Source organism: Pseudophryne corroboree, chromosome 1 (genome assembly GCF_028390025.1).
Source record: "Pseudophryne corroboree isolate aPseCor3 chromosome 1, aPseCor3.hap2, whole genome shotgun sequence".
Lineage (NCBI taxonomy): Eukaryota > Metazoa > Chordata > Amphibia > Anura > Myobatrachidae > Pseudophryne > Pseudophryne corroboree.
In genome coordinates, this window is record NC_086444.1 from 1,147,044,758 (window position 1) to 1,147,060,564 (window position 15,807).

The following is a 15,807-nucleotide window of genomic DNA, read 5'->3' on the forward strand; positions in this document are numbered from 1 at the left end:
GAGTCAGGTGCATTCCCCCTCCTTTGCCTATATCGTAGGCAGATGTATAGGCTTGAATGGCCTTTTGCTGCTCCTCCATCCTCTGAAGCATATAGAGCAGGGGTGGCCAACCAGTCGGAGGCAAAGAGCCAGAAAAGATCCATAGGCAAGTCCAAGAGCCACTATCATGCGCGCGGCGAAGGCGCGTGCGCAAAATCAGGGTGTGGCCTAGTTGTCACAAAGCCACGCCCCATTTTTGTGCACACATCTTTCGGTATGATGTTTGTAGGAGTGTGACCTTGTGTCATAACCCTGTTTAGTCATGTTGTACAGTGCCACATACATATAAAAATGCCAAAAAATGGGTGCCACCACAGTGCCAGATAAATATATGCCCCCAGTTCCAGACACATATACACCCCCAGTGCCAGATATGCCCCCGATGCAGATACACATGTCCCCACAGTGCCTCCCACAGTGCCAGATATGCCCCCAGTGCCAGATATGCCCACACAGTGCCAGATATCCCCCAGTGCCAGATATGCCCCCAGTGCAGATACACATGCCAATACAGTGCCAGATATGCCCCCAGTGCAGATACACATGCCCATACAGTGCCAGATATGTTCACACAGTGCCAGATATGCCCACACAGTGCCAGATATGCCCCAGTGCAGATACACATGCCCATAGTGCCAGATATGCCCACACAGTGCCAGATATGCCCCAGTGCAGATACACATGCCCCCACAGTGCCTCATATGCCCCAGTGCAGATACACATGCCCCCACAGTGCCTCATATGGCCCCACAGTGCAGATATATATGCCCCCACAGTGCAGATACGCATGCCCCCAGTGCTGATACATATGCCGCCACAGTGCCTCACTCCCCCCCCCCCCCAAAAAAAAAGTGCTGCTTACCGCGCTGCTGTAAGGGGAAGGAGAGCGCAGCGCGCGCCTCTCCTACCCCTCCGTCTCCGGCGGCGGCCCATGAGCCAATTAGAGCTCGCGGACCGGCAGCCAATCAGGAGCCTTAGCTGCCGGTCCGCGAGCTCTGATTGGCTCACGGGCCGCCGCAGAATTGAAGATACACACCGCCGCTGGAGATCTGCTGCTGCGAGTCTGGTGTGTCGGGCAGCGGTGGCCAGGAGCGCATCGAGCCGCATGCGGAGGATGAAAGAGCCGCATGCAGCTTGAGAGCCGCGGGTTGGCCACCGCTGATATAGAGGGTTGAATTCCTCCTCGTTACCACCTCTTCCTTCAGCTGATGGCAGGGCGTGTTCAGGAGTGTTTGCTGGTGCTCCAGTCTTCGGCACGCGGTGGCTGAATGCCGAAAGTGGCCCGCAACTCTTCGGGCCACCAACAGCATCTCCTGCACGCACCTGTCGTTTTTTTTTTAATTCTGCACCACCAAATTCATTGTATGTGCAAAACATGGGACGTGCTGGAATTTGCCCACATGTAATTCACGTACAATATTGGTGGCGTTGTCCGATGTCACAATTCCCCAGGAGAGTCCAATTGGGGTAAGCCATTCTGCGATGATGTTCCTCAGTTTTCGGTAGAGGTTGTCAGCTGTGCGCCTCTAATGGAAAGCGGTGATACAAAACGTGGCCTGCCTAGGAACGAGTTGGCATTTGCGAGATGCTGCTACTGGTGCCGCTGCTGCTGTTGTTGCTGCGGGAGGCAATACATCTACCCAGTGGGCTGTCACAGTCATACAGTCCTTAGTCTGCCCTGCTCCACTTGTCCACATGTCCGTGGTTAAGTGGACAGTGGGTACAACTGCATTTTTTAGGACATTGGTGACTCTTTTTCTGACGTCTGTGTACATTCTCGGTATCGCCTGCCTAGAGAAGTGGAACCTAGATGGTATTTGGCACCGGGGACACACAGCCTCAAGCAATTCTCTAAGTCCCTGTGAATTAACGGCGGATACCGGATGCACGTCTAACACCAACATAGTTGTCAAGGCCTGAGTTATCCGCTTTGCAACAGGATGACTGCTGTGATATTTCATCTTCCTCGCAAAGGACTGTTGGACAGTCAATTGCTTACTGGAAGTAGTACAAGTGGTCTACCGACTCCCCCTCTTGGATGACGATCGACTCCCAGCAGCAACAACAGCAGCAGTAGGCGTTACACTCAAGGATCCATCGGAGGAATCCCAGTTAGGAGAGGACTCGTCAGACTTGCCAGTGACATGGCCTGCAGGACTATTGGCGTTCCTGTCTAAGGAGGAAATTGACATTGAGGGAGTTGGTGGGGTGGTTTGCAGGAGCTTGGGTACAAGAGGAAGAAGGAATTTAGTTGTCAGTGGACTGCTTCTGCTGTCACCCAAAGTTTTTGAACTTGTCAATGACTTCTGATGAATGCGCTCCAGGTGACGTATAAGGGAGGATGTTCCTAGGTGGTTAACGTCCTTACCCCTACTTATTACAGCTTGACAAAGGCAACACATGGCTTGACACCTGTTGTCCGCATTTCTGTTAAAATAATTCCACACCGAAGAGGTGATTTTTTGGGGTATTTTGACCAGGCATGTCAATGGCCTTATTCATCCCGCGGACAACAGGTGTCTCCCCGGGTGCCTGACTTAAACAAACCACCTCACCATCAGAATCAATTTCCTCCTCAGCGCCAGCAACACCCATATCCTCATCCTGGTAAACTTCAACAGTGACATCTTCAATTTGAATATCAGGAACTGGACTGTGGGTGCTCCTTCCAGCACTTGCAGGGGGCGTGCAAATGGTGGAAGGAGCCACCTCTTCCCGTCCAGTGTTGGGAAGGTCAGGCATCACAACCAACACAATTGGACTCTCCTTGGGGATTTGTGTTTTAGAAGAACGCACAGTTCTTTGCTGTGCTTTTGCCAGCTTAACTCTTTTCATTTTTCTAGCGGGAGGATGAGTGCTTCCATCCTCATGTGAAGCTGAACCACTAGCCATGAACATAGGCCAGGGCCTCAGCCGTTCCTTGCCACTCCGTTTCGTAAATGGCATATTGGCAAGTTTACGCTTCTCCTCAGATGCTTTTAATTTAGATTTTTGGGTCATTTTATGTACTTTTGTTTTTTTGGATTTTACATGCTCTCTACTATGACATTGGGCATCGGCCTTGGCAGATGACGTTGATGGCATTTCATCGTCTCTGCCATGACTAGTGGCAGCAGCTTCAGCACTAGGTGGAAGTGGATCTTGATCTTTCCCTATTTTATCCTCCAAATTTTTGTTCTCCATTTTGTAATGTGTGGAATTATATGCCAGTAATATATCTGGAATTATACAGCAGTAATGTCTGGAATTAGATACCACTAGATAGATACCAGATACCACTGTGACTGGAATGATGATGACCTATGCACAGTGACAGGACACTACCACAGCACCCTACAGCAGCAAGATACAGCACAAGACACTGGACTTTTAGTAATGTACTGTAGTATACTGGTCACCACAATGCAGCCGAAGACAATGAGCACTGATACTGAGCACTGATATTGAGCACTGATGAGGATACTAGAACTGACACTGAGCAGCAAGATGCAGCACTGGACTATTGTACTCTAGTATACTGGTCACCACAATGCAGCATTGATACAGAGCACTGATGAGGATACTAGAACTGACACTGGGCAGCGAGATGCAGCACTGGACTATTGTACTGTAGTATACTGGTCACCACAATGCAGCACTGATACAGAGCACTGATATTGAGCACTGATGAGGATACTAGAACTGACACTGAGCAGCAAGATGCAGCACTGGACTATTGTACTGTAGTATACTGGTCACCACAATGCAGCACAAGACAATGAGCAGTGATACTGAGCACTGATGAGGATACTAGAACTGACACTGGGCAGCGAGATGCAGCACTGGACTATTGTACTGTAGTATACTGGTCACCACAATGCAGCACAAGACAATGAGCACTGATACTGAGCATTGATGAGGATACTAGAACTGACACAAAGCAGCGAGATGCAGCACTGGACTATTGTACTGTAGTATACTGGTCACCACAATGCAGCACAAGACATTTAGCAGTGATCCGGAGCACTGATGAGGATACTAGAACTGACACTGAGCAGCAAGATGCAGTACTGGACTATTGTACTGTAGTATACTGTTCACCACAATGCAGCACTGATAATGAGCACTGATGAGGATACTAGAACTGACACTGAGTAGCAAGATGCAGCACTGGACTATTGTACTGTAGTATACTGGTCACCAGAGGCGTAACTAGGGTTTTTGGAGCCCAGGGCAAGATGAAAAATGGCGCCCCCCCAAAAAAAAAACACCAAAAGAAGTATGTACGCGCCGAAAAATGGGCGTGGCCACGCTCCAGAAGGGGTGTGGTCACGCTCCAGAAGGGGTGTGGCCACTGAAAATGGCCCACAGAGCCAGTTACATTGCCCCTCAGTGCCAGATACAATGCCCCACAGTGCCGGATACATGCCCCACAGTGCCAGTTACATGCCCCACAGTGCCAGTTACATTGCCCCACAGTGGCAGATACATGCCCCACAGTGCCAGTTACATGCCCCACAGTGCCGGATAAAATGCCCCACAGTGCCGGATACATGCCCCACAGTGCCAGTTACATTGCCCCACAGTGCCAGTTACATGCCCCACAGTGCCAGTTACATTGCCCCACAGTGCCAGTTACATTGCCCCACAGTGCCAGATACAATGCCCCACAGTGCCGGATACATGCCCCACAGTGCCAGTTACATTGCCCCACAGTGCCAGTTACATTGCCCCACAGTGCCAGATACATGCCCCACAGTGCCAGTTACATTGCCCCACAGTGCTGGATACAATGCCCCACAGTGCCAGATACATGCCCCACAGTGCCAGTTACATTGCCCCACAGTGCCGGATACAATGCCCCACAGTGCCAGATACATGCCCCACAGTGCCAGTTACATTGCCCCATAGTGCCAGATACAATGCCCCATAGTGCCGGATACATGCCCCACAGTGCCAGTTACATGCCCCACAGTGCCAGTTACATTGCCCTACAGTGCCAGATACATGCACCACAGTGCCAGTTACATGCCCCACAGTGCCAGTTACATTGCCTCACAGTGCCGGACACAAAGCCTCACTGTGCCGGATACATGTCCCACTGTGCCAGATACATGCCCCACTGTGCCAGTTACCTGCCCCTCTGTGCCAGTTACATGCCCCACTGTGCCAGATACATGCCCCACTGTGCCAGATACATGCCCCACTGTGCCAGTTACATGCCGCACTGTGCCAGATACATGCCCCACTGTGCCTGATACATGCCCCACTGTGCAAGTTACATGCTCCACTGTGCCAGATACATGTCCCACTCTGCCTGATACATGCCCCACTGTGCTCCCTCACCCCCCCCCCCCCCCCCCGGCCACTCACCGCTTGTGGCTCCGGGTCGCCTCTGATATGTGAGGGGAGGAGAGCACAGCGCAGCGCCTCTCCTTCCCCTCACCGCTCCAGGTCTCCGGCAGCTGTGTGGCGCCGGTTCGCTAGCCAATCAGAGCTCGCGGACCGGCAGCCAATCAGGAACCGGTCCGCAAGCTCTGATTGGCTAAAGCCGCCGGAGACCGGACACAGCAGCGCTGCTGGCAGCGGCAGTGAGGGGAGGGAGAGACGCTGCGCTCTCCTCCCCTCACATTTCGGCGTGATGGGGGCAAGTGGGGCATGATGCCCTGGCCACCGGCGGCGCCCCCTCTCCTGGGCCTGCCAAGGCGTTCAGGGCACGTGCCCCACTCACCCTACCCTAGTTACGCCTCTGCTGGTCACCACAATGCAGCACTGATACTGAGCACTGATATTGAGCACTGATGAGGATACTAGAACTGACACTGAGCAGCAAGATGCAGCACTGGACTATTGTACTGTAGTATACTGGTCACCACAATGCAGCACTGATACTGAGCACTGATATTGAGCACTGATGAGGATACTAGAACTGTTACTGAGCAGCAAGATGCAGCACTGGACTATTGTACTGTAGTATACTGGTCACCACAATGCAGCACTGATACTGAGCACTGATGAGGATACAAGAACTGACACCGAGCAGCAAGATGCAGCACTGGACTATTGTACTGTAGTATACTGGTCACCACAATGCAGCACTGATACTGAGTACTGAAATTGAGCACTGATGAGGATACTAGAACTGACACTGAGCAGCAAGATGCAGCAATGGACTATTGTACTGTAGTATACTGGTCACCACAATACAGCACAAGACAATGAGCACTGATGAGGATACTAGAACTGACACTGAGCAGCGAGATGCAGCACTGGACTATTGTACTGTAGTATACTGGTCACCACAATGCAGCACAAGACAATGAGCAGTGATCCTGAGCACTGATGAGGATACTAGAACTGACACTGAGCAGCAAGATGCAGCACTGGACTATTGTACTGTAGTATACTGGTCACCACAATGCAGCACTGATACTGAGCACTGCTATTGAGCACTGATGAGGATACTAGAACTGACACTGAGTAGCAACATGCAGCACTGGACTATTGTACTGTAGTATACTGGTCACCACAATGCAGCACTGATACTGAGCACTGATATTGAGCACTGATGAGGATACTAGAACTGACACTGAGCAGCAAGATGCAGCACTGGACTATTGTACTGTAGTATACTGGTCACCACAAGACAATGAGCACTGATACTGAGCACTGATGAGGATACTAGAACTGACACTGAGCAGCAAGATGCAGCACTGGACTATTGTACTGTAGTATACTGGTCACCACAAGACAATGAGCACTGATACTGATGAGGATACTAGAACTGACACTGAGCAGCAAGATGCAGCACTGGACTATTGTACTGTAGTATACTGGTCACCACAATGCAGCACTGATACTGAGCACTGATATTGAGCACTGATGAGGATACTAAAACTGACACTGAGCAGCAAGATGCAGCACTGGACTATTGTACTGTAGTATACTGGTCACCACAATGCAGCACTGTTACTGAGCACTGATATTGAGCACTGATGAGGATACTAAAACTGACACTGAGCAGCAAGACGCAGCACTGGACTATTGTACTGTGCTGCTGTGTATACTGGTCACCACAATGCAGCACAAGACAATGAGCAGTGATCCTGAACACTGATGAGGATACTAGAACTGACACTGAGCAGCGAGATGCAGCACTGGACTATTGTACTGTAGTATACTGGTCACCACAATGCAGCACAAGACAATGAGCAGTGATCCTGAGCACTGATGAGGATACTAGAACTGACACTGAGCAGCAAAATGCAGCACTGGACTATTGTACTGTAGTATACTGGTCACCACAATGCAGCACTGATACTGAGCACAGATATTGAGCTGATATTGAGCTTTCCACTCAGAGAACATAGCCACGTCCTCTCCGCTCTCTCTACAATGCACGAGTGAAAATGGCGGCGACGCGCGGCTCTTTATATGGAATCCAAATCTCGTGAGAATCCGACAGCGGGATGATGACGTTCTGCCTCGTTCGGGTTTTTCGAGTCAGGCGGGAAGAACCGAGGCTGCCTCGGACCCGTGTAAACCACGTGGAGTTCGGGGGGTTTGGTTCTCGGAGAACCGAACCCGCTCATCTCTATATAAAACCAACCACATAAAGTTTATCATTTAACAATGAAAGAATTTCATACATCAGCTATGTGGCATATTAACGACTATGCCACAATCCACCCATCAATGTTACAAGGAAATATGAAGTGTTGCTCCCTCCTTGACATTCCTCCAGCTGTATGAGGTTGAGGTAGCTTCTTCAGCAAATCACTTTTGGGGAGATTTATCAAAACTTGGAAAGAGATAAATTGACGAGAGATGCAGGGCTCTATGTTCTAAGCCTTGGAGAGAGATAAAGTGGATGGAGACAAAGTACCAGGACATCAGCTCCTAACTGTTATTTTTCAAACGCAATCTGTAACATGACATTTAGTGACTGGTTGGTACTTTATCTCTGTTCACTTTATCCTTTTTCTAAGGCTTAGTACGTAGTCCCCAAGGTACCAACTAATCAGCTTCTGTCACTTTACAAGTAAAAAAATAGTTTTGCTTTTTTGTGTGAAAGAAAACATACTTGCAGTTGCCCATACTTACCGACATTGTATTTCTCCTCTCCGGGAGAAGCTCGGAGAGGAGAACCTGCAGGTGTCTTCGGGGGGCGGGGCCGGACTGTGACCTCACTAAGCCCCGCCCCCGCACCGGGAAATGCCGCAATTCGCGGGTCCGCGGGAAGGGGGTGGGGCTAAAATGACGCGCTTTGCGTCATTTTAACCCCTTCTCCACCCGACGGACACGCGAATGTGGGAGGTTATCTCTCCATCCTGCTCGCATCACTAGGGTGCGAGCAGGATGCCGGAGACCTGCCCACTCTTCCGGGGGTGCGGGGGGCTACCCCAAAAAACGGGAGCCTCCCGCAGCTTCCGGGAGAGTAGGTAAGTATGCAGTTGCCACTTCACCAAGTGTTTCTCTCCATCACAGCCATAGGGCGCTAATTCATATCTGATAGTAGATGTGCTACATTTAGCACATCTACGATCATTTACTCAGGCATGCGGGGGGACGCCCAGCACAGAGCTAGTCCGCCCCGCATGTCTGGCACGGCGGCTATGCTTTTGCACCTAGTGAGTAGCTCCCTGCCTGCGCAGCTCTTACACGCTGGCAGGGAGCTACCCGCTGTGTCCCGGGTTGCAGCGTCTGCGTGTGACGTCACGCAGCCGCAGCGGCCCGCAAGGGAAACAGTCTGGACACCCCTACGTTGTCCGGACCGTGCCCCGCCAACTGAGTTCTAACGCTGTTGGCACGCCCCCTCCCGCCCCGCGACTGCCTCTACCTGTCAATCATATAGAGGCTATCGCAGCCCAGTTCGTGGGCACCCCACAAAGGAATTCAGACTGCAATTGCTGCCGCTGCAGCAATCCAGTCTGAATTACCACCATGGACAGGTAGAAATGACGGGTGCTTTTTAAATTTATGATCACATGACAACAGAATTGCAGAGTTGCTTAAATACAGGGGGTGGGTAACTTCCCCACTGGCTCAACTTACCCCACTCTCCCCTACTGGTAAAATAATTGCAAGACATACCGATACAAGGCCGATACATCGCAACATACCGTTTACAGCGGCCTTTAAAACCCCTTTGTAGTATGCTTTCTCTTCTGCACTGATAATGGCATTTATTTGCATTTTAATGCACCTCTTTTTGATTAATATTGTTACTTGTAGTTTTGGACCCGTCATAGGCCTGGGAATCCGTGTCTGCCCATCTCGATCGTGGGATCTGTTGATGGAGACAGGACAGGTCATCCTTGATTTCTATATAAAGCACAGCAAATAAGGATGGATAGTGAGAATCCTATGTAATATAGAGGATATCAGGATTTCTACTGAAAATCTGGGACTGTCCCTGGAAATTAGGGACATATAGCAAACATGTCACTTTCTGAAAACCTGTGACGGAGCACTTACAGCAAGAGGCACTACAAGTCCCAGAGCAATAATTAGGGCCTGCTGGGACATGTGGTTACTCCAAGTCCTGAAGCACCTGTGGCCCTCCAGCTGCTGTGTACCTACAATTCTTAACATGCCAATGACAGCTACAGCACAGGCTGTGGCTAGCATACTATCTGCATGTCTATGGTTTACAACAATCAGTGTCTCCATGGTAACAAGGCAGCTAGCCGGCCGACCATCGAGTCCGGAAGCGGAGAGCGCGGTGGGTAGAGCGGCAGGAGCTGCTGAAGTTCTGGGGTGCTGGAGGACACACGTGGGTTACTGTGCTGCTTGTGCGTCTGCTAGTGATCCGCGGTAACATGGGGAAGAAGAAGCCTTCGGCAGCGGCCGCCGTGCGGCTCAGCAAAGCCCGTAGCGAGGTTCGTGGCAACCCGTTCGAGGTGAAGGTGAACAAGCAGAAGTTCACAGTGCTGGGCAGGAAGGTGAAGCACAACGTGGGGCTGCCGGGGGTGTCCCGCTCCAAGTCGCTGAAGAAGGTGAATTAATGGTTATATTATTCATGTGTGTTATATTCTCTGCAGCCTGTGGCTCCTACTGCTGTGGGACTACAAGTGTCCGCAAGTCCTGACAGCTGTCTGGCTGGCAATGGCCCTGTAAGGACCTCAAGAGCTGCCAAGTGGCCCCTGCTTTATACTAACTGGTCAGATCCCAGGGGGCAGCGCATGAGATGGGTCCTAGCTGGTCAGATCCCATGGGGCAGCACATGAGATCAGTCGCAGAGGGGCAGTGCAGGAGATGGGTCCTAGCTGGTCAGATCCCAGGGGCAGCTCATGAGATGGGTCCTAGCTGGTCAGATCCCAGGGGACAGCGCATGAGATTGGGTCCTAGCTGGTCAGATCCCAGGGGGCAGCGCAGGAGATGGGTCCTAGCTGGTCAGATCCCAGGGGCAGCTCATGAGATGGGTCCTAGCTGGTCAGATCCCAGGGGACAGCGCATGAGATGGGTCCTAGCTGGTCAGATCCCAGGGGACAGTGCATGAGATGGGTCCTAGCTGGTCAGATCCCAGGGGCAGCTCATGAGATGGGTCCTAGCTGGTCAGATCCCAGGGGCAGCTCATGAGATGGGTCCTAGCTGGTCAGATCCCAGGGGCAGCTCATGAGATGGGTCCTAGCTGGTCAGATCCCAGGGGACAGCGCATGAGATGGGTCCTAGCTGGTCAGATCCCAGGGGCAGCTCATGAGATGGGTCCTAGCTGGTCAGATCCCAGGGGCAGCGCATGAGATGGGTCCTAGCTGGTCAGATCCCATGGGGCAGCACATGAGATCAGTCGCAGAGGGGCAGCGCAGGAGATGGGTCCTAGCTGGTCAGATCCCAGGGGCAGCTCATGAGATGGGTCCTAGCTGGTCAGATCCCAGGGGCAGCTCATGAGATGGATCCTAGTGGTCATATCCCAGGGGGCAGCGCATGAGATGGGTTCTAGTTGTCAGTGCCCAGGGGGCAGCGCATGAGATGGGTCCTAGCTAGTCAGATCCCAGGGGGCAGCGCATGAGATGGGTCCTAGCTGGTCAGATCCCAGGGGCAGCTCATGAGATGGGTCCTAGCTGGTCAGATCCCAGGGGCAGCTCATGAGATGGGTCCTAGCTGGTCAGATCCCAGGGGCAGCGCATGAGATGGGTCCTAGCTGGTCAGATCCCATGGGGCAGCACATGAGATCAGTCACAGAGGGGAGGGGCAGCGCAGGAGATGGGTCCTAGCTGGTCAGATCCCAGGGGCAGCTCATGAGATGGGTCCTAGATGGTCAGATCCCATTGGGCAGAGCATGAGATGGGTCCTAGCTGTTCAGATCCCAGGGGGCAGCACATGAGATCAGTCACAGTGGGGCAGATCCCAGGGGGCAGCGCATGAGATGGGTGCTAGCTGGTCAGATCCCAGGGGGCAGCACATGAGATGGGTCCTAGCTGGTCAGATCCCAGGAGGTAGCGCATGAGATGGGTCTTAGCTGGTTAGATCCCAGGAGGCAGTGCATGAGATGGGTCCAAGCTGGTCAGATCCCAGGGGGCAGCACATGAGATCAGTCACAGTGGGGCAGATCCCATGGAGCAGCATATGGGATGGTTACTAGCTGGTGAGATCCCAGGGGGTCCTAACTGGTCAGATCCCAGGGAGCAGCACTTGAGATGGGTACTAGCTAGGCTTGTCATTATCCCTTTAAACCAGGACACTCATAAATTACACAGGTTCTGTGGTTGGCTCACCTGGTTTTAAGCAGCTAAAGAACCTGTGTAATTCATGAGTGTCCCGGTTTGATGGTTAGTATGGTAAGCCTAGTCCTAGCTGGTTAGATATTGGGTAGCACATGAGATAAGTCGTTGCACTTTAAGGGCCCTACACACTTAGCGACCCGCCGCCGAGCTGCCCGCCGGCCGATACGGCAGACGGGCGACCTGGTGACGGGCGAGTAAAGTTTCTTAACTCCCCCCGTTACCCGACTCCATAGCACTGCATGCTAATATGGACGAGATTGTCCATATTGGCATGCATGTTTAAACGAGCCGGCACCAGCGATGAACGAGTGCGGGGCCGCGCATCGGTCATCGCTGGTGCCTACACACTGAAAGATATGAACGGTATCTCGTTCATTAATGATGTTACATTTTAAAACATACATTTACACAAAGCGTGCCCCCCCCCCCAAAAGATTCTTACTCTCTGGGTTTCTTTACTGTTTCAGCTAAAGAAATCTACCACATACAAAACTGTAAACCTTGGACTCAGGGGAGCACCACCAACACGAGTGATACTGTTAAGACGGGTGGTCTTCAGTATGCCGGCGGTCGGGTTCCCGGCGACCAGCATACAGGCGCCGGGAGCCCGACAGCCGGCATACCGACACTTATTCTCCCTCGTGGGGGTCCACGACCCCCCTGGAGGGAGAATAAAATAGTGTGGCGCGCCACCGTGCCCGCAAGGGGCTAATTTGCGCTCGCCACACTGTCGGTAAGCCGTCGACCGGCCTCCCGGCGGCGGTATGCTGGTCGCCGGGAGGCCGGCCGCCGGCAGATCGTAGTGAACCCTGTTAAGACAACAGTATATGTTTTATGGTTGGTTTAGCACATTTCACAACTAGATTTTCTTACTATACTTGCTCATGTAGCTTAATTCCTGTGCGGGATCACACTTCTCTTTCTATAGCATTCCACAAGCAATGTCAGTCTGACTTTTATCTGTGTAGGTCTGTACCAATGGCACAGAAACAATGTTTTACCTTTTCCCAATATGTAGAGTGTTTAGCAATACGTGGAATAAATATTGTGGCATGGGCACCAGCAGGATTTATAATCTTAAATATTTGTGCGGGGTCTGAGAATTTATATATGTTTTATATACACACACAATCTGGTCACAACTGAGACAGACATCCAGATATATAAGTAAAGAGTCATGCACCTCACTTAGCGATACGTGACATTTGTTAAAAGATAAATAACTCTTCATATTGAAGACTTTATAAATAATGGCACATTGTGTTGTGTGATGTTATTGCATTTCTGCAATGTAACTGTGTGATACGAATGTTGTAATTGCATGCAAAGTGCCCGCTAGTCTGTTATTTCCCATCAAATGCTATGTTGTACATGGACTTAATGTTGGTTTGATTTTCCTGTGTTTATCAGCGCAAGGATACTCTTCTTAAAGAGTACCAGCAAAGGGGAAAGACCAGTGTATTCCACGATAAGAGATTTGGAGAATATGACACGAAATTAACTCCAGAAGAGAAGATGATGAAGAGATTTGCTCTAGAACGACAGGTACAGCTCGGTACAGAGTTTATTCTCGGATACTATGCCGTTTTTCTACTTAGCTTGTTGATGGACCGTATTAGGGCAGAGTCAATGTGCCACGTGGTTCTTATCTGCCGTCAAATTGTATGCAACTGAACCCTAATACTTTTTCTCTAATGTCCTAGTAGATACTGGTGAACTGTACTTTAGTACCATGGGGTATAGATCGGGTCCACTGGAGCCTGGTACTTTAAAACCTTTAGTGTGTGTATGTGTGTGCTGGCTCCTCACCTCTATGCCCCTCCTACCAGACTCAGTTTAGAAAAATGTGCCCAAGGAGCCTTATGCATTTCTCTGGAGCTCCAGAGAGTTTACTTTAATTTTTGTTTTAGTTTATTGGTTTCAGGTAGTCCTGGTTGGCAACCAGGCTACCTGCTTCATGGGACTCAGAGGGGGGACTGAACCAACTTCCTGAGGGTTAAGGGTCCGTAATCCCAGCTGACAGGACACTGAGCACCTGAGGTGCTGATCACACATCGTTAGTATGTGTGCCCGCGCCAGCAGCTAGCCGCCACCCTCTAACAGATGCCGAAGATCGAGGTGCGGTGAGTGTTACACCGCAGTCCCGGTTATGTTACACCGCAGTCCCGGTTAGCAGGTCCCCGGTGCAGTTTGGCGGCAGGTTGCGCTGCGGTCACGGGTCTCGAGCTGCAGTGCCCGCCGCGGACAAAACTGTCTCAGGGCTCATGTCCCACAGTGCTCACTGCTCCTTAGGGCTTTTATGTGATGTTATCTATATGGGATATACTCATGGCCAGTATAATAATATAAGGGACCGTGTGCCATTGCAAGGGGCGGAGCTTCCCGGAGCGGGACCAGAGGCGGGAAGGTGCCATTTCTGCTGCTGTGGATAATCAAGGCTGCATGCACGCTGCTCCTCCACGGACCCACGCTGTTACAGACTCTGTACTGGTACCAGGGTGTCATAGCAGATTGTACTGCTGTATTCTGTGTGCTGTCCCTGCTCCTCAGTGTCACTCCAGAGACTCTCTAGGGTCTGTGTGGGGGTGTTTTCCAGTGAGCTGCGCTATATTACAGTTGTGTCAAGATGTCTGTTGACATGGTTATGTGTGCTGCTTGTTACTCTACCCCTTTATCAGCGGGGTCCCTCATGTGTGAGCAATGTTGCTTATCTCCTCAGGGACACAGTTCACAGGCACCTGACTGGCTAGATACCTTTAAAAACATGATTCACAATGTTAATTTAGAATTAGCTGCAGCTATAAAGGAGAGACAGGTGTTAAAACAGCGTATTGATTGTATGGCAAAAGCAACAGATACCAGAAAGACTTCTCAGCCCCCTCTGTTAGTTTCACATAAACGCTCACTGCCACAGGTGCTCCAGTCTGATTCTGATCAGCCCGATGTGGATGATGATAATATGGATGAGGACAGCTCTCTGTCCACAGGGATGGAGACCCTCATTTTTGCTGTAAGAGAGGTCCTCCACATACCAGATCAGGAGTCAGAACCAAATGAGGAGTTAGACTTTGATGTTAGACCAAAGACCTCAGCAACTTTTCCTGTGTCTAAAGAGTTAAACTCCCTGGCCAGGGAGGCATGTTTAAACCCTGATAAGAAATTTAAAATTCCTCAGAGGTTTTTAGCTACCTTTCCCCTCCCAGCTGAGGACAGGAAGGTATGGGAAAATCCCCGTCAGTGGATACGTCTGTGTCCAGACTGTCTAAGAAATTGGTACTGCCAGTGCCAGGGGCTATATCCCTGAAAGAGGCGGCTGACCGTAAAATTGAGACCACTCTCAAGGCAATTTATACGGCAGCAGGCATAGCACAGCGCCCCACGATAGTTTGTGGGTGAGTTTCCAGGGCAGTGGTCAAGTGGTCCTATAATGTTATTAATGGATTAGACAATCTGCCCCAGGATGAGATCATAACTCTGCTGCAACTATAAAGGAATTGTGTAAGATAAATGGCCGCACTACTGCTATGGTGGTCTCAGCGTGCAGAGCTCTGTGGTTGCGTCAATGGTCAGCGGATGCGGATTCCAAAAAGGGTGTAGAAAATCTTCCCTTTACAGGTGATGCCTTGTTTGGGGACAAATTAAATAAATGAATTTCCCAGGCAACGGCGGGCAAGTCTACCTATCTGCCGTCGGCTGCGCCACCTGCTAGACGTTCTTACACAGGACCCTCCTTGCATTCCTTTCATGTGGTAAGGTTCAGAGGCAGGGGTCGGGGGGTCTCCACCACTCCGAGAGGATATCGTGGTAAGTCCCGTAAACCTGCAACTGCTGCAACCCTAGACCAGACGACCGGATCCCCTGCCACTAAGCTTTCTGTGTTACGGCCCCAGCAGCAAGGCGACTTTCAGTTGGGTGCTCACCTTCAACACTTCGCCCATGTGTGGGCAAAGTCCTGCCAGGATCCTTTGGTGAGGAATCTGATTTCCCAGGGATACCGGCTGGAATTTCAAGCACTTCCTCCTCAGATTTTTCAAATCGGGCTTGCCAGTTTTGCCCGCTGCAA

General features: G+C 51.0%; 1 protein-coding gene across 1 annotated transcript in view; it reads left to right on the top strand.

Annotated features, from left to right (window-relative positions):
* Positions 1-9,664: 9,664 nt before the first annotated feature.
* NOP14 (NOP14 nucleolar protein) overlaps positions 9,665-15,807 on the top strand; it is a 42,071-nt gene continuing 35,928 nt past the window's right edge. The window contains exons 1-2 of the mRNA XM_063924388.1: positions 9,665-10,016; positions 13,155-13,289. Of these exons, the coding sequence (XP_063780458.1) occupies positions 9,840-10,016; positions 13,155-13,289 (312 nt within the window). The 5' untranslated portion in view covers positions 9,665-9,839. The remainder of the gene's footprint in view (positions 10,017-13,154; positions 13,290-15,807) is intronic.